Source organism: Schistocerca serialis, chromosome 1, assembly GCF_023864345.2.
Source record: "Schistocerca serialis cubense isolate TAMUIC-IGC-003099 chromosome 1, iqSchSeri2.2, whole genome shotgun sequence".
NCBI classification, from domain to species: Eukaryota; Metazoa; Arthropoda; class Insecta; order Orthoptera; family Acrididae; genus Schistocerca; species Schistocerca serialis.
The window spans coordinates 920,915,061-920,941,771 of NC_064638.1; the positions used below are offsets into that span (position 1 = coordinate 920,915,061).

At 35.8% G+C, this 26,711-nt stretch overlaps 1 protein-coding gene across 1 annotated transcript in view; it reads left to right on the forward strand.

Moving 5' to 3' along the window:
- Positions 1-5,528: 5,528 nt before the first annotated feature.
- Positions 5,529-26,711, forward strand: part of LOC126412365 (uncharacterized) — a 131,054-nt gene continuing 109,871 nt past the window's right edge. The window contains exon 1 of the mRNA XM_050081936.1: positions 5,529-6,123. Within this exon, the coding sequence (XP_049937893.1) occupies positions 5,953-6,123 (171 nt within the window). The 5' untranslated portion in view covers positions 5,529-5,952. The remainder of the gene's footprint in view (positions 6,124-26,711) is intronic.

Consider the following 26,711-nt stretch of genomic DNA (forward strand, 5'->3'; position numbering starts at 1 on the left):
ACTTGAGTGACGTATTTTGTATGAGATCATGATTTTTGAAGTATGTTTGAGGTAGATGACATTACTGAAACGAGCAGAGAATTTTTTTAGAGGTTTTGAGATTACTGAAGGAAGCTACGACGATTTTCAGATCTGATTGATCTGTTATGATGATATTATTAAGATGACGATGTTTATTATGATGTTGAGATATGTTTATGATCTATAAGATGATGCTATATGAGGAATTTGAATATGATACATATTTTTTATGATGAAAAATTGTAGAAGTGTCAACAAAAATGTATATCTGTAATAAGGTAATCAATAATGAGTAGTGGTTAGGGACTCTGGTTGGTGAAAAAAAAAAATGTTGGAAACCAAGAATTGTACTTTAAGACTTATGAAAAGTGTGTATATATGTGTATGTGAGTACCACAATAGTGACAGACATTTTTGGACACTATTATTCATGAGATTCCGTTTCTATACACTTCCAATGCAAGTTTTCAACCTGTGAAATTTTTATTTGTATGATACTGTCACTGTACTGGAAACCGTTGTAAATATTATGGTAAATAATACATTTGACCTTGACATAACATCGTGCTGAGGTGCGTGCTAGCCGCTTTGAAATATACCTGTTGTTGCGTTGACCTTAATTTTCCTCGTGCCACTTCAGCAACTTTGAAGCTTGCCAGAATCCTGCAAGCGCTCTCATAGCTGTAGAAGAAAGAGGCCATTGACCTCACTATTGGTAGTTCTTTGCAGAACACACCAAAATCATGACACACTATTACTTGGAAATATATGAGTACACTTTGGAGCTCGTACTTGCTGCTACTTACTGAAATGCTTATGAAGTGATGAGAAATATTTTTATGTATACACACCTGATTGTGACAAGTGTCTTTCTATGAGAGTTGAGAGAATTTTACTGGCTTATGAAATGCCATATGGCTCGTGAATGATGTTTTTATACTTTGCTTTGTACATATTTGTTTATTTTATTTTATATCTGGTTTCTAGCTGCGCTGCAGCGTTGGTATTATAAAATAAAATTTAATACATATGCTAATGTCAACACTTTCTGTCTACAGACCCATTAAATAATAATCTTATGATCCTCATTCTTAAAAAAGGAGCACTAGGAAAGGAAAGAATCAAAAGCAGGAGAAGGGACTAGTAACAGGAATTGCATACCTAATTTTCTTTTCAAGGACTTTTTTTTTTGGTAGAATAAGTTGTTGTGGTGCACCACTCTAATGTTAAAATGTGACATAGACATTAAGATGTGAATAGACATGTCCCTTATCTGCAGTACTGTCTTTACTGTATTATTTTTTCTGCTTGTGCTTTGTCACATTTAGATATAATTTATTGTATTTGCTGCTGCTATTTGTCAGGCATTGTCTTACTGAATTTTACTTTGTATTACTCTGACAAGCCAGTTTCACCATCGATTTATTTTTCTTGTTTGCTGCATATTGCCTTATATTAGTTGCAATGTTGCTTTTTCTTTACTAATATAGATAAACTGCTGCTTGCTTTGCCAATTTGGATTTTTTGTCATTCTGGTTTGTGTTAATTATTTTGTGCTGCCGCATTGCCTCGTTATCTAGTTTATATATCTGAGCCCAGTAGATTTAAGTTAGTTTAAGAGGGGGTATGCTATATAATGAGTCATGATAAGTTGGGAAGAAATGCATTGAGAAGCTATGTGAAAAGGTCTGGCCAAAGAGTATTGTATAATGGGAAACAATTGTTTTGTTAGGCAGGAAACAAATGATGAGCTAAGAAAGATACAAAAGTATAAATACAGATAAATATGATTGTGGGAATAAATGGTGAAGTAACAGAGATAAATGAAGTTTTAGTTGGAAATGAAGTAGTTTTGGGTGAAAATTATAGAGAGGTCAGTATGAAGGATATTATTGAAAAAAATGAAAAAGAGGTATGAAATGCTCACCATAAGTACTGCAGTACTAAATGTTACATGTGAAAACAGATCCTGTCTGTTCCTTTTGTGTTATTCTGCTGTATATTTATGTAACCCTTATGTGCCTGTGTCCTTCCTGTCTCTGTGTAGTTACCTGATAAGATAAATTTGGTAGAATTTTTTTTACTTCTAATACTAAACTGCATTCGCTATGATGAGGAAAACTGGTATCCTCAAGTCTAATTTTGTTTTGTAATATATTCTTTACTTTCGGAAGATGTTAAGACTTTATTTATTCTATTCTGTTTTCTTTTCATGCTCATGTGTCAAGTTATGGCACACATTTGTGTTGGTCATAGTATATATTTAAAATCTCAGACGTTCCATGACTGTGTTAATACTTGCACATGTGTTGATAATTCAACAGGGGACTGGTTAACAGCATTGCTGGTTCTAAGGATATCGCCAAAAAAAATTGTGAGTGCACAAGTAGTTGTTCATGGGCTCTCTAGATTTTCGTCAAGACTTTTCAGTTGTGATTGTGCACCCGCATAGTCGCAACAGATGGTTGCTGGCCATCTCTATGAGGTCTACATTGGGCCTGCACCTTTGGTTGCTCGCTACTAGCATAATCTCTACAAGGACTGCAGTGGGTCTGCACCTTTGGTGGGTCATTACTGCCATAATCTCCACATGGCATACTGTGGGTCTGCTCTCTGGTGGCTTACTAATTCTACCAATATTCTTCAAGACTTCGACTGACTCTGCTGTGAGTCTGCTCTATTGTGGCCCAGTACCAGTCTTCATGTCAAGAGTCAGCACTGTGTTTTCGTTGGGAGGATATCTCTACTTCTTCAAGATTGCATGGAGCTCCACTACTTGTGTGTGCATTTTCTTTTACCGCTCAGATGTTATGCATAAAACTGTCATAGAGTACTCTTCTGTTGAGTGAATAAGACTGTCTTTGGGGAATATGAGATGAATTTTTTGCTTTTGACCAACAGTATATTACTAATTGCGTGCATTTGATTTATTTGATATTGTTAATATATATTTTTTTAACAAATTTGTCTTGGCCACTGCCCAAAACAATTTGCATTTTTTTTAAAAAGGAGCAAGGGGCTATGTAAGTAGGCTGTTTGTGTGTTTCTATGTTGGTAGCCCTGTTAGCACTGTGTATTAAATCTCTGACTGCCCTATGGCAGTCTGTAAGAGACTCTCTATGGCTGGTCGGACTTGCAGTTGGAGATGAACAGCCAGCAGTGATGGAAGTTGGGACTGAGTAATCAGCAGTGATGGAGGCTAGAGGTTAATAATTATCAGTGTTGGAGGTTTGCAGTATTAGTGGAAGTGGACGGTCTGAATGTGTATCTCTCACGGAGATTTATTACTAATGATTATATAATTTTTTTTAACTGGTTGTCACTTGATTAAGGTAAAATTTCGTAAATACAATATTTGTTCTGCAAAAAAACAAAATCTTAAAATCTCTCCTTTGCTAACTACATGCCTATCAGTAGTTAGAGGCTTCAGTAGTTAGAATCTTTTATTCAGCTGGCAGTATTGGTGTTTGCTGTATTGCAGTAGTTCGTGTAATGAAAGTTTTTGTGAGGTAAGTGACTTATGATATGTATAGGTTAATTTTTTGTCAGGATTTCTTCTTATTCAAGGTCATTCTTTTGAGTTAATTTGAAAGCAGTCAGATCATGTTACCATTGAATATTGTGAGTAACTAATGAGTAGGAGAAGTTTGAGTTCTGTTTCTCAGGGCAAATTCTGTAGGTCAGTGTTGATATGATACAGAATAGCAAATAGACAGTATAGTCTAATTCACTTAGCAATATAAGTAAAAAGTTAATAAAGAAGTTTCACACTTACGAATGAAATGTGATTCCTTTAAATTCTAGATAGTACACTGGTAAACTACGAAAGCTAGCAGTTTTGATGCAACAACTACGTCTCCACACAATGAAAGCACCCAACACTGTCGAAACTGGGCCTGTGCACTTCAGAGTGATGTCGCAGGGAAGTATCACCGCATTGAACTATGGAGGTATGAATACAATGAACCTAATGTTCAGGGCTATTTAAGATGGTGTACATCAGCTTCAAGTTAGTGATGTAATGACAGCTCCCTTTTTTTGTTTCGTCCATGGTGCCACATACATGTATGTCTGGGGACGGTGCACGCTGCTGAATTCTCTGGACATGGTTTGCAAATGCGCATTCACTTCTATTTGCTTTGGTGTAAAGCAGGCTTTACAATTCCTGGACGGAGGGAAAGCCTAAGTGGCACAAATGAGAACACGTACTGATAAAGTAATTTTCATTAAATTAACTTTTTTAACAGCAAAAAAGCCTTCTGTATTGAAGGAGTAAAATACTGTAATTTGTGAAGTAATTTAATACGTAGAATGAAAACACAATGGATAACAAGCCTTATAAATATTGTTTGATTTGTTTGAATGTAAATATTTTCTTTGGCAAATGAATATCGATGCTCTGAAATGTTTTGACGCTACCTTTTGTGTTGCTTCGGAAGTTTTGTCCACAACATGCCTCATAAAGTTTTTTTACCCATTAATAAATTTAACATTGCTAGTTTCTTGTTTGTGGTATGATATTCCTGCCTTTCATTTCACTTATTGTATCCCGTAACCTAACCATAACTATCCCATGGAGTGATGTGTTGACCTTTCATCTACATTCGAAGTTGAATCATAAGCCACCCCGTTCCGCTGAAGTCTTTTTGAAATGACTTTTAATGGCCTAAGTAAAATTCATAATATGTGTTCGTGACAAAATTTGTATGTCAAACTGTTGATTAGTGAAGCTATAGAAGAAGTGTCATCCAGTCAGTGCTGATATGACATTTATTATTAAAGAAAAGCATAGTCGACTGTGGTATTTAGAAGGCAACACTTAGGGTGGTGTTAAATGATCATTTTTCTTTTTTCTAAGTACCGAATAATGCCAAAAACCATAGGTCTTATCTACTTCGACAAAGCTGGTATTTCATTGTGATACGAAATAACTTTTAAGGGAAATTATTTCATACGGTTTTTTCTTTAACTGTCAAACTATTGTGAATATATCCAGACATTCATGGAATCTTCGGAATGTTTACCCAAAAGAAGCAAACAATAAACTGTAGACGAGGAATACACAAAAGCACAAGATCAAAAACTAAAATATGTGTGAGAATAGTTTAGTTTCTGACTTTAACAGATGAAGCTACCAGCCCTCCTGCCAAGGCCACCATCAAAATTTTCTTCCCAGATTTGTTGACGTCTCGATCTGTCTCATTCTGTTCCATTGCCGGCGTTTGAAATGCATTTCGATGTTCTTTAACATACAGTCAAGCACTACATGACCACGAAGAACACAACTGTAGCTATTTCTGAAATACTTGAAGGTGGAAAATATTATCGAAAGAATTGCGCAGCTATTTATACAAATAACATAGCTGTGTCAAAGTAATAATTGTCGTGAATTCTTCACTAGAAATTCTCGAGATATTTATGTGTATAGAAGGCTTCGTGTTCAGTCTTTTGTTACTAATGTTTTTTTGTTGAAGTTCAGACATAGGTGGCGTTGCCTACGAAATTTATGTTGCTGCGTTTGCATATGGCGAACTCGTGAGAGAATGTGAGAAGTTTATTATTAATGTGTTATTGTTACCAGAAGAGGAGAATCGTGAAGTTGGACTGTGTTTCAATTAGCGACTCTTTTTCCTGCTTAAGTTCTGGTCCGTCAGTGATGGTATCGTGTGTCTGTTTCGTCAGATTGTTAAATAATCGCCGTCGGAATTTCCTTCAGAAATACTGCTTATTTTCTCTTGGCAGAAGTTGTAAATAGAGGAAGGACAGAACCAGTGGCATAATTATAAACTTCACTATTTGCAACGTGATTGTATTGTGAACGTTTTAATTATTAATTTACGTAAGCGAATAACGACGTGTTATTGAAATATTTTGTGGAAGTAATTTGTGTACGTGATCACTATTTCATGTTAGTAGGAAGTGGAGTAAAAAATGGGGGGCACAAGATTTATGGTGCAGTGGGAAGAACATCCATCACATCTGGCTACACGCCTTGGACATCTTCTCGAGCATCAGACTCTAGTTGACGTTACGCTAATGTGTAATACTCATACACTGCGCGTTCATCGCGCAGTCCTTGCAGCATGTAGTCCTTATTTTGAGGTGAGTTTATATGGGAACATTACAGAGTATTGTGGTAATACATAATGTTCGTATATGTGTGTTTTTGTAAAATTTTCATTTTTAGTTCATTTTATCATGGTACTTTGTGTAGATTACAGAAATTGTGTCAAATTAATACCGGATTATTTCAGTTGCACCCGATTGGTATGATCTCTACCGTTTCCAGATGTTGCATGATCAGTAATAATGGATCCTTACAGTACTATTGTGTGCCATTGGGATTTGACCTTACAGCTCCCATTACTAGATTTGATGCAAGTTCAAATAGTTAACATAGTGTCACAAGAGATGTTCTAATAAAATGTATGTTAATGTTGTGCAAATGACATGATGGATATGACAGGTTAATTGTAAATATGATCTGTGTATTCTGTAAGAAACAGATTGACAGATGCTGTACATATCGTGCGTCTGTGGGTGAAAAGCTAATTCTGCGTGTACCCAGCCAATTAGAAATTATTTTAATAGTTCCAGTTACCTAGTTGGAACAATTTCTTGGATAGGAGAAAACTGGGGCATGCAGCCCGTGCGACATACTTAATAAAACATTTCAGTGGTTGAACTAATCTTTGAGTTGAAAGCCTAAGTCATTTCTTAATGTTGTGTGTTTGTGTGTAGCTTGATTGACACATTTTTAATGTGACTGTGATATTTGTTTTAATGCCTCCCAATGTTAAAATTTATCTCATTATTCCATATTCTGTGTGTCAGTGTGTTGTGGAGGCAGATGATATAAGCATTCATTTCTACAAGGGAATTCTGACAAACAGTTCATGTGGTTGCCTATATGTGGCTCTACAGAACAGTGGAGTAACTTACTTGTGTTCTTTTTCACAACTAGACCATTCTCTTTGTAGTTGCTTATTTACTTGCCAGTTCATTTGTGATCATCCTCCTAGTGCCTGTGCAATATATTGTTTGATATCCATCTTGAAGATTTGTATGCATTTGAAAGTAGCTACTTGAAATTTAGGAAAAACATTTTATCTTTGAATAAATTGTAAAGATATAATTTAGAGAAATGTATGGTGAACCATTATTTACCACAAAGATAGATGGAGCTCATGATCTCTAAATTTATCTGATAATTGACTTGGAGGAAATGAATAATGTAATGCTGTGGTAAAGATTTTGAGAGGACATAGAAAACTTTGAAATCAAACAAGGCATAATAAGAGTTCAGAAATAGGGCAGTGCCATTACTTCCATTTTTAACAGAACAATGTTTGCACCCCTTGCCATGAGGTGGTATGGGAATAGAATGTGTTAAGCCTATGTCAAATTCGGATGTGAATTAACTATGGAATGCTCAAATGTATTTGACAAAACAGCAGCTGTAACCTCAAAATTTCACAAGGTCAACTCCTTAACAAAAAAGAAAATTAATCTTTAGCACATGATATGTCAAAACCACAATGTGGTGTAATCTGAGAAATTTGTTAGTTGAAATCATAGGTTGTTTGATGAGTGGTTTCTTCATCTGTATAATAGCTGTAGACAAAAGTCCTGTCACACTCTCTCATTTGTTGGGTTTGTCAGCACACAACAAATAACAAACTTAGACTCCAGACCATGTGCAGTTAATTTCGTCACCAGAATCTTCATTCCCAAAAACTAGTGAAACAATTAACGCAATTGCTGTTGTGGCAATTTTAAGACAGTCTTTTGTGGCCAACGTAAGCTGCGTAGTCCATTAAAGGAGATGGCATAGGTCTAAGTGCAATCTATGGTAGCAGAAAGCAGTTTGAAATCGGGGGGGGGGGGGGGGGGGAAGTAATTGAAGTAAACCATTAGAAAAAAAATTAATCTGACAATTAATATATGAATAAGTCTGCTGCATTTTGATGTGGTTTCCCTGAAACAAGTGGAGAAAAGCAATGGTCAAGTTGTATCTTGACTTTGTGTAGGGCTCTTTTAATGGCTGTCCAAGTGTGCTCTATGGTGCTTTTTTAAGCAAATGCAGTAGTATTTTTAAAAGTGAATTTATTTATATTGTGCCTTTGTTAGAAAGGTACTTGTAGATATAACTGGAAACAGTCTGAAACAGTGGTTGTCTGGGTAAGTGTGCTCTTTGATACTATTCAGAAGTATTTGTAGGATCCTCTCTCAATTCTTCTATACATTTGTCTCCCTTTCTTTTTGTAGTATGTGAAAAATACTACTAACCAAGCTGAGACATCACAATTTCCATTTGAATTCAGTTTCCACTAATTTTCTTTGCCCGAGATAACCTCAACACAAACATGTCTGCAGACATTCTCAAATTGTCAGTAGTTATCTAGATTGACCCTATCTTATTACATATAACTCCATTTTGGTATTTATTTGTGCATATCTCAGGGTCATTCCATTTCAAGTCACCCAGGCCTTGACACCAACCATGTCAGATTTTGATGAAACTTGGTACAATTACTTCTTTTATCATCCTGAAAGCACTTTTAAATTTTTTTGCTGTATCTCTTATAGTTTTTTTTTTTTTAATTTTTAAAGTTTTTAGATTTGGCGTTGTTTCAGCAGTCGGAAATCGTAACTTAAACGTGTCCTCACAACTAAAATAATTTGTATATTAAAGAATACTCAAGATATCGGTATGAAATTTTGGAATAAGTTTGTGTATTATATCTAAATGTTAAAAAAATTACCATAAAGATATATTAAAATCTTCCAGGTGAAAAAAATTTTACATGTTTTTTTGAAAGCTAACGGATGTTTAGTTTTACAAAAACAGCAGTATCTAGAGTTTCAGACCTGATAGAAAGCTCGAATTTGTTTTAAAATACTCTTAATTGTATAGGCTGTTACATAAAAGAAAAATTATGTTGGCTTTTTAACCTGTTTAATAGTGATCTAATTTTTAAAATATATATTTTAAAAATAAAAAGTACCAAGTGACTTAGGCACGGAAAATAAGTTTTTGTCGTCTTGGAGTAACAATGTATGCTTGGATTTTGTTTTATTACTCCTGTGTTTTGAAGTAAAAAATTATTACAGTGTTAAATAGCGCTTGGATAGTATTTTATTAAGTTTATTCGAACTTTCAGTAAGTACTGTTAAGTTTATTCGAACTTTCAGTAAGTACTGTTACTTAGTTTACAGAGATTCTTTTCCAATATCCTATAAAAGTAACCAGAACAGTAATCAGACCAAAAGTGAAATCAGTATGTCAGATATTCAAACCTGTAGCGTAGGGTTATTTAAAAAATCTGACTGTTTCCAAACAACCTATGCACCTTCAGAGAAGTTACAACCGGTATCTGAATTGAGTAAGGAAGAAAAAGATTTGATCCACTTACGAACTGGAATTAATCTGTGTGAATTTAAGAATATATGTTCACACCACAGCTACTACTTTTTAAATGTTTTTGAAAAGTATCAAACAACATGTGTAGACCCACTAAAAAAAACACAAAAAGCCCATCAAAAAATCGTGGATCTTTCTTAACAATTACTGAAAAAAATATTAGCATAAAACCTGGACAAAAACTTTGCTCAACATGCCGTAACTTTTGTGAGGAAAAATTAAGAGTTGAAGTCATGGTTGAATTAGAATCATTGGAATCCAGAAATGAATCTCTCGTACAAACAAACATTGCTCTTGCTAATTTAGGTTTAACACCGATAAAGCTTCATGGCTTGTCAGAACAAAGTAAAGGGTCTTATTTTAAAAGGAAGGTTAGCAGTATTGAAAAGACTGCAAAAAAGGTGGTTTCAAAAGCATGAAAATATGATGCACCAAGTTCTGATGATGACGAAGAAGATACAAGTGTGGTTGAGAAAGCAAAGGTTTTTGATGTAATGATTTCTCTTATGAAAGAGAAGATTTCATCTGTTGGGAGGTCTAGAAAAATCCAGATTCTGACCTTGGCTCCAGATTCTTGGAGTCGAAATAAAGTGATGAAAGAATTTAATGTAAGTGAGTACATGGTGCGACAAGCTAGAAAGCTAAAATCTGAAAAGGGTATTTTGGAAACTCCTGGTCCAAAAAAAGGTAAAACTCTTTCTGGAAATACAGTAAGACTTGTAACAGATTTTTATGAAAAGGATGAAAGTTCCAGAGTGCTACCTGGAACAAAAGACGAAGTAAGTGTTCAAAAAAATGTGTACATGCAAAAAAGACTCATTTTGTGTAACTTGAGAGAACTCTATTATTCTTTCAAATGGGAGAATCCCGAGGTAGAAGTAGGATTTTCAAAATTTTGTTTCTTGAGACCTAAATGGTGTATCCTTGCTGGTGCTGCAGGCACACACACTGTATGTGTATGCAGTATCCACCAGAATGTTAAACTATTACTGGATGCTGTGAAAATTGAAGAATCTTATAAAGACCTAATTAAGATGCTTGTGTGCAACACGGAAAACCAAAACTGCATGCTACATCATTGCAACAGCTGTCCTGCAAATACTGCACTAACTGAGTACTTAACTGAAAAACTAAGTGAAGATTATGATTTAGAAGAAGCAATTGTAATCAGTCAGTGGGTTAACACAGACAGGGCAGAAATGATCAAACAGTCTATCAGTGTTGAAAACTACATTTCTTTATTGGTTAGGTCATTGGAAAAGCTCACCCCGCACTCGTTTATAGCAAAATCCCAATCAGCAGCCTTTAAAAGATTGAAAGAAGACCCACCACCCAAAACAGCAATTATTGTGATGGATTTCAGTGAAAATTATTCCTTTGTTATACAAAATGAGATCCATAGTCACCACTGAAATAGAGGTGGTTGTACTCTACACCCAGTTGGAGTTTTTCTAAGAAATGAGGAAAACAATGTTTTTGTTTCCAACCACTGTTTTATTAGTGATGACCAAGAATATGACACTGGTTTTGTTAACTTTGTACAAAAAGAAATTACAAAGTGGCTGTCATTACATCATACTGACATTGACTCAGTTCACTACTTTACAGGTGGTTGTGCTGGGCAGTACAAAAATAGAAACAGTTTTAAAAATTTGACTGAACACTTGAGAGACTTTAATTTGATGGCCCATCACTCTTTTTTTGCAACAAGTCATGGGAAGTCAATTTGTGATGGTCTAGGAGGAACTATTAAAAGAATTTTAAGGAAAGCCAGTCTACAGCTTTCAGACAAAGAACAAATAATGACAGCAATCGATGTGTACAAGTTTTGTAAAAAAAAATATTGAAAACATTCATTTTCACTTTATTGACAAAAAAGAAGCTGATTTGCTACGGTTAAAACTAGAAAAACTTTTTCAGCAACCCGAACCATTCCTGGAACAAGAAGTTGTCATAACATCAACCCACTTCCAACAAACAACCTTGAAATTAGAAGGACTACAGATAGTGTAAAACCTCCTTAGTCTTTTCTTTCCATTCTTCTTCTGATTGGGTTCGTGTTGAACCATCCATAAATAGCTATGTGGCTGCAAATTATGATGGTAACTGGTACTTTGGACTGGTAAAAACAATATTCAATGCTGAAGAAGATGCAGAAATTCTATTTCTACATCCTTCAGGACCAGCTGCATCATTTTATTGGCCCGAAAGAGAAGATTCTTGCATAGTGCCTTTGGAGCACATAGTCTTGTAGTAGACACACCTCAATCAAGCGGCACTGGAAGAATGTATTACAAGAACTGAAAGCTCTTGGATGAAGTGGAAAAACAGTTTGAATCAGCATTAATGTTTATTAAAAAGACAAAATTACTCAAAAAATTCAATATTTCAAGCAATCAGTTGGGTTATACATAAGTGTCGTAAGTACACTATCTTTGTACATAATTCTAATGTAATCTACTATAATTAATAAACATGTTAAAAAGCCATAATTATTTTTGTTTTATCGAGTAGCCTATATGTTTAAGAGTAAATTAAAACAAATTTGAGCATTCTATCAGGTCTGAGACTCTAGATATTGCAATTCTTATAAAACAAAACATCCATTTAAAAAAAGAAAAATATATATATATATATATATATATATATATGTTTCATAGAAAATATTGATGTTTTTTAATAGTTTCATTTTTACCTTCAAATATGTATAATAAATAAACCTGCTGCAAAAATTCATGATGTTATCTAAAAGAGTTTTTAAGATAAGCAATTTTAAAGTTCTGAATACAAATTAAATTTACCATTTCCGAAGGTTCAGAAAACGCAAAACATAAAAACTTAAAAAATGTATAAAAAAACTATAAGAGATGCAGCAAAAAAAATTGCAGGTGTTGTCAGGATGGTATTAGAACCATTTGAGCCAAATTTCATGAAAATCTAAAGAGGTGGGTGTAAAATTTATTTTTTATTGGGTGATTTGATATGGAATGACCCCTCAGTAAATTCCAAAAAGCTCCCAAATTCATTTTGCTATCACCAAATAATGACCCTTTCATGCAGATCAGTAGAAAAAAAATAACCACTCTTACCACATATCCACACCATGGGCATCTACAGACATTTTAATAGAAAGGGGGGGGGGGGGGCATAAAGGTTTAAAATTGTGCTTTTTATATGAATGAATTGTCCAGTGTCTAGACTTGCATGTCATAAATAAGAATTAAATTTTATTATATCCTAGTGAATTGATGGTTATCCACTCAGTAGGACATATATGAGAAAAAGCTTTTGTGCTCCAGGTCCATGGTGACGGGTGGAGGGGTGAGTGGCTTGAGGCAAACACTATGATGATCCCTTTGAAAGGGACATGGCCAATTTCCTTTCTCATGCTTCCTCAGTCCCAGCTTGAGCTCAATATCTATTGACCTTGTCATAAATGGGACGGTAAACCTTAACCTCCCCCCCCCCCCCCCCTTTTTGCATACAGAAGAGTGTGGAACTACACAAAGTTTTTAGCAGGAAGAATGACAGTTTGATGGCAAATTTATTACTCTAATAATGAGCAATTAATTTGAGAAAGGGAGCTGAGAAAAAGTGGAGTTGATGATATGAGGGTGTAGAAAGGAATGACAGCCGAAATATGACAACAAAAGGCATTATGTGTGCACGTGCGTGCGCGTGAAGATGCTACTGCATAGGATTTGGTGTGGTGTTTTTTTACCTGGTTAACCTGTATGAAACTGAAGTCCTGTCATTTATATGTAGCTTTCATATGATATCATTTGTTTGAAGTAGGACAATGCACGTTTTAAATAGGTTTATGGGTGATGCTTTTACCTAGTTTCCATACCAGAAACAATTTTCAGTACATGGGAAAGATTATGCTGTAGACATAGCTTTGTTGTGACTTCAGCATAAAGATCTCATAAAGGAATTTTCTGATGTTTCCCAATCAATTAGTTCTGTAGCCTGTATCATTGATTTTTGCTGTGAAACAGGACATATTGTAGCAATGGCTTTATGGATCTTTTGTGTGAAAGGAATGCAGGGTATTTGAGAAAGGGTTGGGTTTTTGGTTTTCACATGATTGTTGCTGACCTCAGTTTCACCATGAATGTAATATATTTTTCATTAAAAACATTCTGGGTATATTACCATATCTCCTTGTAAAATATTTAAAGTGCTAAAATGTGTCAAAGAATTTTCCCTGAGACAGGCCACTCCACCTTGGCCAAAACATTGATACATTTTAATATTTTATAAGATGATGCAACAATAAAACCAGAATGCTTTTAATGATGGGTGCTAGCCACCAAAGCATATGCATTCACATCAAGCACATTTGTATTCATATTTGTGCTAGCATTTGTCGTACTTCATATGACTTTTTGTTGTTGTGTGAATACTCACTTGCCAACAGTTGTGAGTTATTTAACCATTATAATATCATAGTGGAAATGATTAATATAAGAAGCAGTCTCGGTAGACATTCTCACTTTCCTGAAGTGCATTTTTAACAAGATAGCTACTAATCACCAACAAAATTTGCATGGACAGTTTGAATCATTAAATAATGAGTGGAAAAGTTGACATAGTTAGGGTTCAGTCTAATAGATTATATAAGAAAACATTCAATTGCTCATAAGATCTCCGCTTGAAGTGCCAGGAATAGATTTTGCACTTGAGACTCTTCAACAACAAAATATTGCCTTAAGAACTAACCAATGATGATTTGAAAATCTGTTAATCTTTTTACCAGGAAGTTAAGTAACACTTTTCTTAAGTAGTTCTCAATTAGTGATGAGGCACATTGGGACTCTGTTTCAGTCAACAAGCAGTAGTTCTAACATGCAAGCCAAAAAGTGGCTTCATGATATGAGGCTGGCACAAGTGTGTTGCTGCAAACAGTTGTTTTAATTTTTTTATTCTAGTCAGAATTTAACGGACATCAAAATTTGTTACATATGCTGTGTGTGTGCCATATCTGGATTGGGTATATAGAGGTGGCGTAGCTTGACTGTAACTGGGAACTGAGATGTGCCATGCATCAAAAATGGTATGAACTTGAAGATACATGCTGTCAACAGGGTAAGGTTACTGCACTTGGCATTGTTCACTCTTGAATTTGAGTTTTAATAATAATGTGGTAAAATGTGATGTCATTTAAATACAAGGGGAATAGTCATGGACCTACTTCTTTCAGTGGCATTGACATTGTCTTATAAAGAAGGGCCACAACTTATCTTTAACTGTGATTTTTCCTCATTGTTTAGCCCTGTAGTGTGGCAGGGTCTGCTCTTTTGGTTCCCTGTCTCCATTTGACGTGATTTTGAGTTTGGTCAGGGTCTAACTTGAGGTCTGTACAGAGGGTATCTAACAAATGTTGATTTTGTCTCCCAATAGGTTGTTTACCATAGTCTTTCAATGAGCCATCAACTTTCAGTCATCCTTAAACACGACTGAGAGTAAGAAAAGTATTGCATGCTATTTAGTAAACAAAGAATTGTTGTGTTCCTTACTGTATTTCATTTTTATTACCCTTCAAAATGGGGAGTTACTTCTGCCAAATGAGGACTTAACAAGTTAGGTAATATTGCCACCAAATGCAAGATTAGCTGAGAAGGCCAGCTTGATCCAGTTACCAATTGGTCTTTCTTTCTTAAATATTCCTGGATGTTACTAAATAACGCAAGGCAAATGTGGAAAGATTCTAGCAAGGTAGTGCCACAAGTCTTTTCATATCCTTGTGAGAACTTGTCTGATGTAAACTGTTGAGTGAATAATAATAACAATGAAGTTCTTATGGGTATTTGGCTAGAATCCCTAAAGAATAGTGTGCCATAATCCACCCACTACACAGGAAAGGGATGAAACTGATGTTTAACTATAAAGAGATTTTAGTGAACACTGCCAGTTACTTAAAGAATTCTTTCAAAAATCTCACTTGAAAAGCTTGAAGCACAAATGGACCATTTTAACGGGCAAATATCAAGCATGTTTTAGGAAAGGTAGCTCCTGTGTGGAGCAAATTCTGTCTTACTAATCTGCAAAGGCAGACAAATGGGGACTTAAAAAAAATTACAATTCATTATTTGTATGTTGTTTAATATACTAGGAGAGTTGAAAGTGGTTAGAAGGACAAGACAGTTGACTTAATAACATGTAATACGGAAATGTGGTTCGGCCTTTAGCAGACACATTTTTTCTGGTTTTGTTATTCACACGCATTTTGGAGGAGTTTCTCCATCTTCTGTGAGTTTGTTTATTACCTTGTTATTACTTGTCAGTGTTCACAAGTCTGTCTGGGATTTGTAACAAAGCTGTAATTATTGCCTTCCTGTACCAGTGTCATATTTTGTCTTCTCCTTCTTTTCATTCAGCATTTGTCCCGCGTGCCTGTGGAGTCTGCTACATGGGTATGTTATCTCCATTTCACTCTATCACGGCTGTGTCTGAGTGGATGTTCATGCATTTAAGGTCTTTATGAATCGTATCAGCCCAAAGTTGCTTAGGTCGGCTTTTGGGTCTTCTGCCGACGACTTCAAGTGTGTAATAGAGTCAAACCATCGAAGATGACTCTCACACCTCTCGTCTTGGATCGGTGCAACACCAACCTGTTCCCTAATGCTGTCATTGGAAACGTGATCTAACTTGGTCATTTTTTGTAGATCTTACATTTTCGTGCTTCCACGTGGTGTTTGAGTGCAGCTTCCTAACACAAACTGTTTCATTGTTTGTGTGATGTTCACTTGTTTAACAGACATTAACTGATACTATCTCAAAAGTTAAGTTCCAACGTGAAACCTGTGAACAATTTGTTATAAAAATGGGGAGGTCTGACAGGAAGGTGAACTATCACTCTTACTGTTCAATCTTGTACTAGGAAAAGTAATTAGGACATGGAAAAAGAAGTAAAAGGAGTAACCGTTGGTAGACTATATTAAAATAAAATCCTTTTTTAATGTTTAGTTTACGCTGTAGATCTAGTGATCTTGTCAAGCAACAGAGAAGCAGCAGTCAATTCTCTTGAAAAATTCCATGAAATAGCATATAAAAGTGGACTGCTTGATACTTAGATGGACAACCCACATGTTGGCAAAATATCTCAAGGGTCCAAATTTAAATATCTAGTAGAAACAATCCAACACTCTAGATTGTATCCGGAAGCAAACAAAGATAGAATCTTGATATAGTTCATCATATTAGATGTTTCAGGGAAGTCTGCAACTGTCTTTCAAGATTTAAATAATAAAACTGCACCAGTTACTTATGTTTTGATGCTTGGCAGAACATGTTTCGAGAATTTATTCTCATTTTTAAGTGCATTTGTGCATTTGTTTGTGTGAATATGTTTGGTGATGTTGCATGCATGATTTTCTGCATTTCTAGCGTCTCTTTTAGGTTAGACTGCAATTGGAAAATCAGACAAAATGAATCTTTTAAGTGTTATTAAATGTTAATGTTAGTAGAAATGGTTGTTTTGTTTTTCTACGTACAAATATTATGCCATCTCACAGAATCATTAAATTACATAAAGCTTCTACAATTACGTAGAATAGGTGCAACAAAAAATCAGAATTGTGTAATGCAAAACTAAAACGTAGTCAGACCTGAAGTGTTATACACGTCAGAGACTGTAATCATTGGTGGTAGATCATTAACTAAAGGCAAAGAAATATACAAAGGAAAATTTTTGGTCCGGTTTGTATTTATAGAATCCGGATGAGACGGAAGTCTAACAAGTTGTTTCAAAGTATTGAGAAAATCGTGGACGGTTTCAGGAAAATAAGATTGAAATATTATGGACAAATTCTCAGAAGGAATGATGATATACTTTGGAAAGCATTAGTTTAAAGCTAAACCAAGTGTTACATCTAAGAAAAGGTGGACAGAAGAATGTAAGAAAAACCACAGTGAGAAGATGAAGAGATTTTACAGAGAAAAAGAAAGCAGCACATAAGCAAAATAAGTTCAGTCACACTCGACGTTGGGGCATTATGATGTAAAAGAAATAACAGTGGTGACGAAGTTGTAAATTAGGTTTACAAATTCATAACTGTGCATTAAAACAGGTAGATGTGTGCTGCACAGTTGTAAAAAATGAATTTCTAGAATTGTTTTACCAAAATTAGTGTAAACATTTTTTTTTACCACAGTCAGTAGAGAAATGAAGACTAAAGTTCGCTAAGAATCGTCCAGATGCTATGCTTTATATACAGTACAGGACACACATGGGCAGTGTGCGGTAGCCAGTTTCACACTTTTAAACCATATGATCTCAGTATGTTGGAAAATATGCATTGCTTGCACTCTGTAGAAGACGTCACTCTGCATTTGGCTTGTATTCAAGTTGTGCAACTTATTTGTCATATTGAAATAGTAGCCTAAGTGGTTTAATCTGAAATACAAAATCTTGGCCATAATGATGCTTTTCAGAATGTATGTTTCATGCTGCAGTGTAGTGTGGGCCACTATTCTTTCATGATGCAGTGAGTGTGTTCCACAATGAAACTTCCTCAGGTAGACTAACTTATGTCATTATGGTGAGTAGAACAGTGGACGAGGATGAGGAATGGGGTGGGGGTAAGTAGTATGCAACATCCCATCTGCACACACTGTAGGGTGGCTTGTGAAGTATAAATACCAATGTAAATGCAGCATGTGGAGTACACAGAACGTATTAGGTAGGTCTTGGCAAATATTGCTCCGTAGCAAATTCCACTGCTGAGATATTACATAGGCCAATCTAGACAATAACAATTTCATCTGCGCTACACACACAATATGCAGCAACACACAGTATTGGGTAGCAACAGCATTAAGTGTGTTATGGAAGTAGCTTGAGAATGGCTACGGAGCCGAAATAAGCCTGTAGCAAAAGAAATTAATGTCTAAATAAAAGATCTTTGAATACACCAGCATTTTGGCTTACTGTACATATAATGTCATTACAAGACATCTGCAGTGCTACAGGCACAGAGGAATTTAAAATTTATAATAATACGTCCAGTGACACCTGTGGGCTGAGGATGACATGGCTGCTGGTTGGTAGCATTTGGCCTTTGTGGCTATTCGGGCAGAATTTAGTTAGTTTAACAGTAACGGGCAGAAATCAATACATACATGCTGTGCAGCAGTTGACTTGTTTTTAAAATTTTTAACATCTACTAAACCGGCTCAACTTATTTGGTTACTTCAACGGCATTTTACTTCATAAGGACCTTATGTAGTAGTGTCCAGTGAAACATTTAAATAATTATCTTTGCCTACTCTTTTTGCATAAATAATTGCAATGCAGAAGCCTTGTTATGTGATATGCTCTCAGATGTTATATTCCTGAAAAGACAACCTTCATTGAACTCATAATTGGAAAATAGCTGTTTGTAAAATGTATGTATAACCTCCCTGTAATGCCAAAAAATATTTGAAAGTTCCCCTGTGAATTAAAACTGACTCATTGGTTGTATACATCAAGAGTGTTAAAATGAGTTCTGGCAGTTAAGTTGATTTTTGTACTGGCATTTCTTCCTTCTATTTACAAATAGCCCTCTTACCAACAAACATGAATAAATTTTTGTGCTTGTGCTCAGATGCTTAACTGTGCAGTCACCAAACCACATTCTTCTCTCTGTAGCATCTTAAATTATTTAGATGGCATTTGAAATAATGGAAGGATATAGTTAACTATAACATCTTTTGGTTCCACTCAGTGTAGTGATAATCACTTGCTTTGCTGCTATGATCATCCACACTCTTCTCTGCTCCCCCTTTCTTATTTTATACTTACATATTCACAGCAGTGCCCCATATCTGAATATAGTGAGAGTAATGCTCTGTGAAAGATTATTGTAGAAAATGTTTTCCACCTTATTTTCTTTTATTATTGTTGCACTCCACGTGAAGCTTTCCTTTGTCCATTGGCACCCTGGCCTTTAAATCAGTAGACATTTGGTAACCTCAGCCAAACAGTACGGCTGTATCAACAGCTGACAACTTTTACAATCAAATGGTCAGTCTACTTTCAGTCATTCCTTCAGAAATATTTTATTATCTTCTGTCAGTACCACAGCAAGAAATAATAATCATTGTAAACAGATTTCCATTTTTACTACATTAAGATAAGTGTTATTTTTTCTACAGTCATCAGTTAAATGATCTGACAGCAGATAAACAGCAGCCGCGTAGCACTACTTAGGAAACTGTATCTTTCTAACTGTAGTTAGGCTACTTGTAATTGTATTATTTTCATTTATAATATTTATAAGCACAAATTAAATATGGCAGTTTATTGTTGATTGTCAGCACACTATACACGACAATCTCTTGAAAGTCACTATTATTGATCTGTACCTTGACTGAATTCACATACATGAATTTCATATCGGAAGCCACCTGGCAGAAAGTGTTAATCAAATTAAGACAGATCTTATATTCTCCTTTCTATGCCACTCTTCGCGGGAGTCCCAGTGTGACTTTGATGTTCCTGGCTGCTGCCCACTGCTCCCACTGAAAATTGGAAAGAAAAATGTGTGAAACCGCATTAATCCCACATGCTGTGCAATTTCCTTTATTGGTTGAGCAACCTTTTCTGAAATTGTGCTTTACCTTTTGCAGTTTTTTCCTCTGTTCTTTCTCATGCTACCATTTCCAGTGATTTTCACGAGACCTTTTGTAACTATAAATAATTTAAAGTGTGCCTGTTTTATTTACTATATCTGGTAATATATTGGGACTACTTCCGTTTCTTCCATTTGACATCTTTCTTTACATTACTATAGTTTAAATATGTTGGTAACATCTCTTCTCTTTTTTTAAAAAAAAGTGTTGGCTGCCTTACCACTTGAAGGAACAAGATTTATTTATTATCTGCCTTCGCTTTTGGATTTGTTCATTATTATTATTATTATTTTCATTTGAATCGCGCAGTGTAACAGTAAAATGGGTTAACATTATTCTACAACTGATTGAAATGAGCATTATTGGCCCTATACATACCTATGTTGTTGGAATGGGAATAATCTGCAACTTTTTCCAGTCACTTAGAAAGTTGATTGCTCCTGTGACCCGTGTTACACTGCTGCTAGAAGGTAAGAAAGTTCTTTTGCATAGACTAGCTAATACAAAATCAGGTAGGTTTAATGTTATGTTCCACAGTCCCGACTCTGTTGGATGATATTGTTTTTCAATTATGTGAACATACATTTTTCTACATTTACAGTAGATCTCCTGAATCCAGTATTGGACTAATGTTATGGGAGAAACAAGAGCTACTACAGCAGGGTATGTAGGGGGATTATGTGGAAATACTGAAGGATATACAGTGGAAATACTGAAGCTGGGATGGGGAGGGGGGTTTATGAGTTTTGTCTGGGTAGCTTAGTAAGTGAAAGCAATTTCTTCAAAAATGAGGGTTCATTGTAATCTTGTAAGGCAGTTTTGCCATAGCTTACTCTCCACTCCAGATTGAAAGACTCCTTCTGGAATCTGTTTCTTGTTGCACATGCCAAACAGAAATATTTTCCTACTTTATTTTTACTTTCATGATCATAGTCTTTAATGCTGTACCAGCCATATTGTTATTATTTTCTTCTCTACGTAAACTGGAACAAGAATTTTGAATGTGCTAGACACGGCGTTGTCAGTGGTACACATTCTGATTGCAGGAGTCTTCCAATATTCCCCATTTCTAGAGCATGCTCAGAAAATTTACCCATAAAGTTTTCTCTGAAGCATTCTGCCACTATGGTACCTGAAACAGATGGGCTACAAAAGTTACTGTCAACAATGTTTGACCCACTGACAATTATCTTCATCCAAAATGTGTCACATTTGAAATTGGCAGTAGCCACTCCAGATATGGTTTAGTTGTGATAAAATACACTGCCATTATTGGTGTGCAGGCATTCACTTCTGTTTCAGCCAGCTTTATTTTCCTACACCTGGATCAGAAAAACAAATTTATTGGCAGCTATTTGTTTACAGGATAGCTGCTGTAGCAAAACCAATCAGAAAATGAGCTTAGTCACACCTTCCGTTCCATATACTGTTGTCATATTACTCCGGAATTTGAGGTGCCTCTTACCAATTCTTGCTGTCATCATAACTGTTGAAAAAAAATTTTGTTTTAAACTTTTTGGCAATTAGACATATTTTAGGCAATAGTATGAGTCAAGTTAGCAGCAAAGTGTTGATAAAGGCGATCAAGTTATTATAATTTAGCAAAATAAATGCTGCCACCAAAATTTTTTATCACTCGCCCAATGATATAAAGTATGTGACAGGTAGCAGAATTAAATTTGGAAACAAGATGAAAAAGTTTGTTCTTGACAACTCCTTCTATTCCACACAAGAATTTCTACTTTTGTAATGTGTAAAATTGTCATGGGTAGGAACTTCTCACTCACTCGCAGATATATTTATTATTATTTTACTATTATTGAAACCACTTTGTCCATGGTTAGTATGTAGCCATCTTTTGGTTGTGTAATATGAATGTAAAATGACTCATTTCACATCATTGTGATTAATCGCATAAATTACTCCAGGAAAGGGAAACTAACTAACTAACTAACTAACTCAATATAGCAGGTCAACAGTGAACGAGTGAGTTTGTTCAGTCCAGAATTATGCAACTGTTAAGTGGTATAATGTTAAGGTATATGACTGTAATGGAAAGCAACAACATTGTTCCGTCCGTCTGTTCTGCCATGCTTCAACTATACTTGACTGTTAATCACTTTGTCTTGTGATCCAGATATAGGAATTAATGATACACAGGTATAGTTATCATTAATGAGTGACAGAAATATGCTGACCTTGCCCTGTTTGCCCATCCAGTTAACTAATACCATATTAAAAATGTTCTCTTTCTGACTACAAAGACAAATGCTCTTGTATTCATTTAATTTAAGTGATCTAATCATCTCCCCAATTATGTTGTGCAATTAGTTAGTTACTTGTTCCATTGATCAACAGCACGGAAAAATCGTTATGATGTGGAACGTGTCAAATGCACAAGAAATGCACACAGGAAACAAGGATTTTTACATTATAGTGTTATACCTAAATATTTCTATGATCTATCCCATTCCCTTAAATGGTACAGAATGCATATATCATATCTCCAGATTTATTTACTCATATTCAAGAATTCGTCTATGGTATGGAAAGAGTTGTCAAGGAGGTATGATTTCAATTTGATTTTGAAATTATCACTGCTGTCGGTCAGACATTTTATTTCACATGGTAATTTATCAAAAAGTTTTATAGCAGCATATTTTACCCCTTTCCGTGCCAAAGAAGGGTTAAGTAAACGATAGTGTGGGTCTTTCTTTTTTCTGGTATTGTAATCATGAATGTCACTGTCGATTTTAAATTGGTCCATATTGTTGAGAGTACATTTCATTACTGATTAAATGTACTGTGAAGCAGTTGTAAGAATTCCTAACCTTTTTAACAGATGCCTGCAAGATGTGCGACTATGAACCCCACACATTATTCTAACTACTTTCTTTTGAGCAGTGAATACCTTTTGCCTAAGTGTTGAGTTGCTCCGGAATATTATTCCGTATGACATCAGAGAGTGGAAGTATGCAAAGTATGTTAGCTTACTAATTTCTATATCCTCAAAATTAGCAATTATTCTGAACCTGAAGTTGCTGAGCCTAGTGGCTTTAGGAGGTTGGTGATGGAGTTCATGGAGACATTTCCTTAAACTGAGAAAACAATATGCAAACATCATATAGACTTTGCTTGTTGAGTAGCCTTTACTTAAATGTGTATTGTGGGCTCAGGTTGTAGCCTGGGTCTTACATTTCTCAGCTTGATAATGCAAGAACAATAAATAACCTGCATATGAGATTTGCACAGAATTGTTTGAACCTCTGGATTTAGCCTTCCATCTGGTTTCAAATCGGAGGACTGTTTGGTTTTGGAAACAACTCTGATATTAGTGATTACAGCCCATGAGTAAGACTAGTAGTCTTAAATACTTCAACCAAACATTTGAAGGAACTGAGGACAGCTTCTGAACTCAGGTGGCATTTTGGTGTTAATGTAAACCACAGCATGCAGCTGCTAGTTGCTGGCAGAGTCAATTTCACAACTAGGATGGTGTCCTGTGCTAGACTTACTGGTGAGAGGACACTTGAGATAAAACTGCCATACCTGGCAGCTCTTTTCTGGAATGCTTGTGTTAGCCATTAACCATCTAATATTGGAGGTAACAGTAACCAGCATACAAATACTTTGACCTTATCAGGAGTTCCAGGACAACTGACCGCTCTCCCAACAAGAAAGGTGCCTTACACTGGGGCGAAGGTGTACTTTCAGCTGTTTCTGCAATGTTAAGACCATTAGGGTCTGTAGTTAGCTAATACCTTTCTGCCCAGAAATCCATGAGGGCACCACTAGCCTATTCACCCATGGTTGATGACAAAATAACAAGGTCATGTGCATTGGAGAGTGCACCACCATCAAAGATACCAGCTGGTGCCACAAGCACATGCCAGAACCATTGTTCTAGACACCCTATCACCACTGTTGCTGAGAGCTGCAGCAAGAAACCTTTTGACCTTGGTATGACATAGATGGTGACCTGGAAAAGATAGCCACTCAGACTGGCAACACGAATGTGCATTTCGTGGGACTGTTTCAGCGTCACGATTGGCCTCATCTTAATACAGCTGCCAGGCGTAATAACATGAGACGTGGGGGTGCACTGATGACAGAAGGCATGGGTCACATTTCAGTGGTGTCTGTGGGGTCTATCAGCAGGACAGGTTTCACTAGATATGGCCTGCATCTCAACAGGTATGGGAAGGGGAGGTTGGCAAAGCTTATAGGTGACAGCATAGGTGGGAGTGGTGGGATCACTCATGGGAAAACTCCTGTAGTAGTGGGTGTTAGAGCTGCACCTTTTTTAGATTGAAGTTAGCTGATAGGTATTCCTACTTACAAAGCCTAGGTATCCGAGTAATGAGGGGATTAGTATATTTCATCAAAATATACAAGTTATTAGAGATAAAGTTAGTGAACTGCTTATAGATGTTGACTCTGAAATTATTTGTACATTTGAGCACTTCTTAAATAAGGAGATAATTCAGAGGCTTCCTTTACCAGGATACAGGTTGGTTGGCAGCTTTTCTAGGAGCTCTTTGCGGTGTGGGGAAGTAGCCATGTATGTGTAAAACAGCATCCCATTTGAGTCAATTGATGTTTCAAAGTACTGCACTGAAAAGGTGTTTGAATGTTGTGCAGGTGTGGTTAAATTTAGTGGAGCTAAACTTCTTACTGTTGTTATTTATAGATCCCCAGACTCCAATTTCACAACATTTTTGCTAAAGCTAGAAGAGGTTCTTGGTTCACTTTATAGGAAGTACAAAAAGTTAGTTATATGTGGTGACTTCAATATTAATTGTATAAGTGATTGTGCAAAGAAAAGGATGCTGGTAGACCTCCTTAATTCATATAATCTTATGCAAACTGTATTCTTTCCAACGAGAGTGCAAGGGAACAGTAGAACAACCATAGACAACATTTTTGTTCATTCCTCATTACTAGAAGGGTATTCTGTTAGCAAAAAGGTGAATGGCCTTTCAGATCATGATGCACAAATTTTAACTAAAAGATTTTTGTGCTGCAACACGTGTTAAATATAATCATCAGCTGGTTAGGAAAGCTGATCCAGTTGCTGTAGAGACCTCTGTAAACCTTATCAAGGAACAAGAGTGGCAAGATGTTTATAGCGCTGATACAGTAGACAATAAATAAAATGCTTTTCTCAAGACTTTTCTCGTGCTCTTTGAAAGTTGCTTTCCGTTAGAACGTTCAAAACAGGGTACTAGCACAAACAGGCAGCCTGGGTGGCTGACTAGAGGGATAAGAATACCTTGTAGAACAAAGTGGCAATTATATCAAAACATTAGAAACAGTCAAAATCTAAATGCAGCAGCTCATTACAAACAGTATTGTAAGGTGCTTAAAAATTTTATGAGGAAGGCCAAAAGTATGTGGTATGCAGATAGAATAGCTAAGTCTCAGGATAAAATTAAAACCATATGGTCAGTCGTAAAGGAAGTGGCTGGTCTGCAGAGACAGGTCGAGGGTATAGAATCAGTGCGTAGTGGGAACGTCCATGTTACTGATAAGTTGCATATATGTACAGTTTTTAATAATCACTTTCTGAATATATCAGGTGAACTAAATAGAAACCTAGTCCCAACAGGGAATCATATAGCGCTCTTAAAAAAAAGTGTTCCAAGACTGTTACCTGAAATGCTCCTCCATGATACTGACAAGAGGGAGATTGAGTTAATAATTAAATCACTAAAGACCGAGAACTCTCATGGATATGATGGGGTATCTAGCAGAATACTGAAGTATTGTTGTATGTATGTTAGCCTAGTACTTAGCCATATCTGTAACTTTTCCTTTAGGAGTAGTCGGTTTCCTGACCGATTAAAGTACTCGGTAGTGAAGCCACTTTATAAAAAGAGAGACGGGGGTCATGTTGACAATTTTAGACCTATTTCTATGCCATCGGTGTTTGCTAAAGTTATCGAGAAGGTTGTATATGCAAGGTTACTGGAGCATTTAGATTCACATAATTTGCTGTAAAATGTACAGTTTGGTTTTAGAAATGGTTTAAGAACTGAAAATGCTATATTCTCTTTTCTCTGTGAGGTTTTGGAATGATTAAATAAAAGGTTGCGAACGCTAGGTGTTTTCTTTGATTTAACGAAGGCTTTTGACTGTGTTGACCACAAAATATTACTGCAGAAGTTGGACCATTATGGAGTAAGGGGAGTAGCTTACAGTTGGTTCGCCTCTTACTTTAAGAACAGAAAGCAGACGGTAATTCTTCGCAATATTGAGAGTGGTAGTGATGTTCAGTCCCAGTGGAGCACTGTTAAGTGGGGCGTTCCCCAAGGGTCGGTGCTGGGGCCACTGCTGTTTCTTATTTATATAAATGATATGCCTTCTAGTATTACAGGTGATTCAAAATTATTTCTGTTTGCTGATGATACCAGCATGGTAGTGAAGGATCTTGTGTGCAATATTGAAACAGTATCAAATTATGTCTTTCATGAAATAAGTTCGTGGCTTGTGGAAAATAATTTGATGCTAAATCACAGTAAGACTCAGTTTTTACAGTTTCTAACTCACAATACAATAAAAACTGATATTTTGATCAGACAGAATGGGCATATTATAAGCGAGACAGAACAGTTCAAGTTCCTAGGTGTTCGGATAGTTAGTAAGCTGT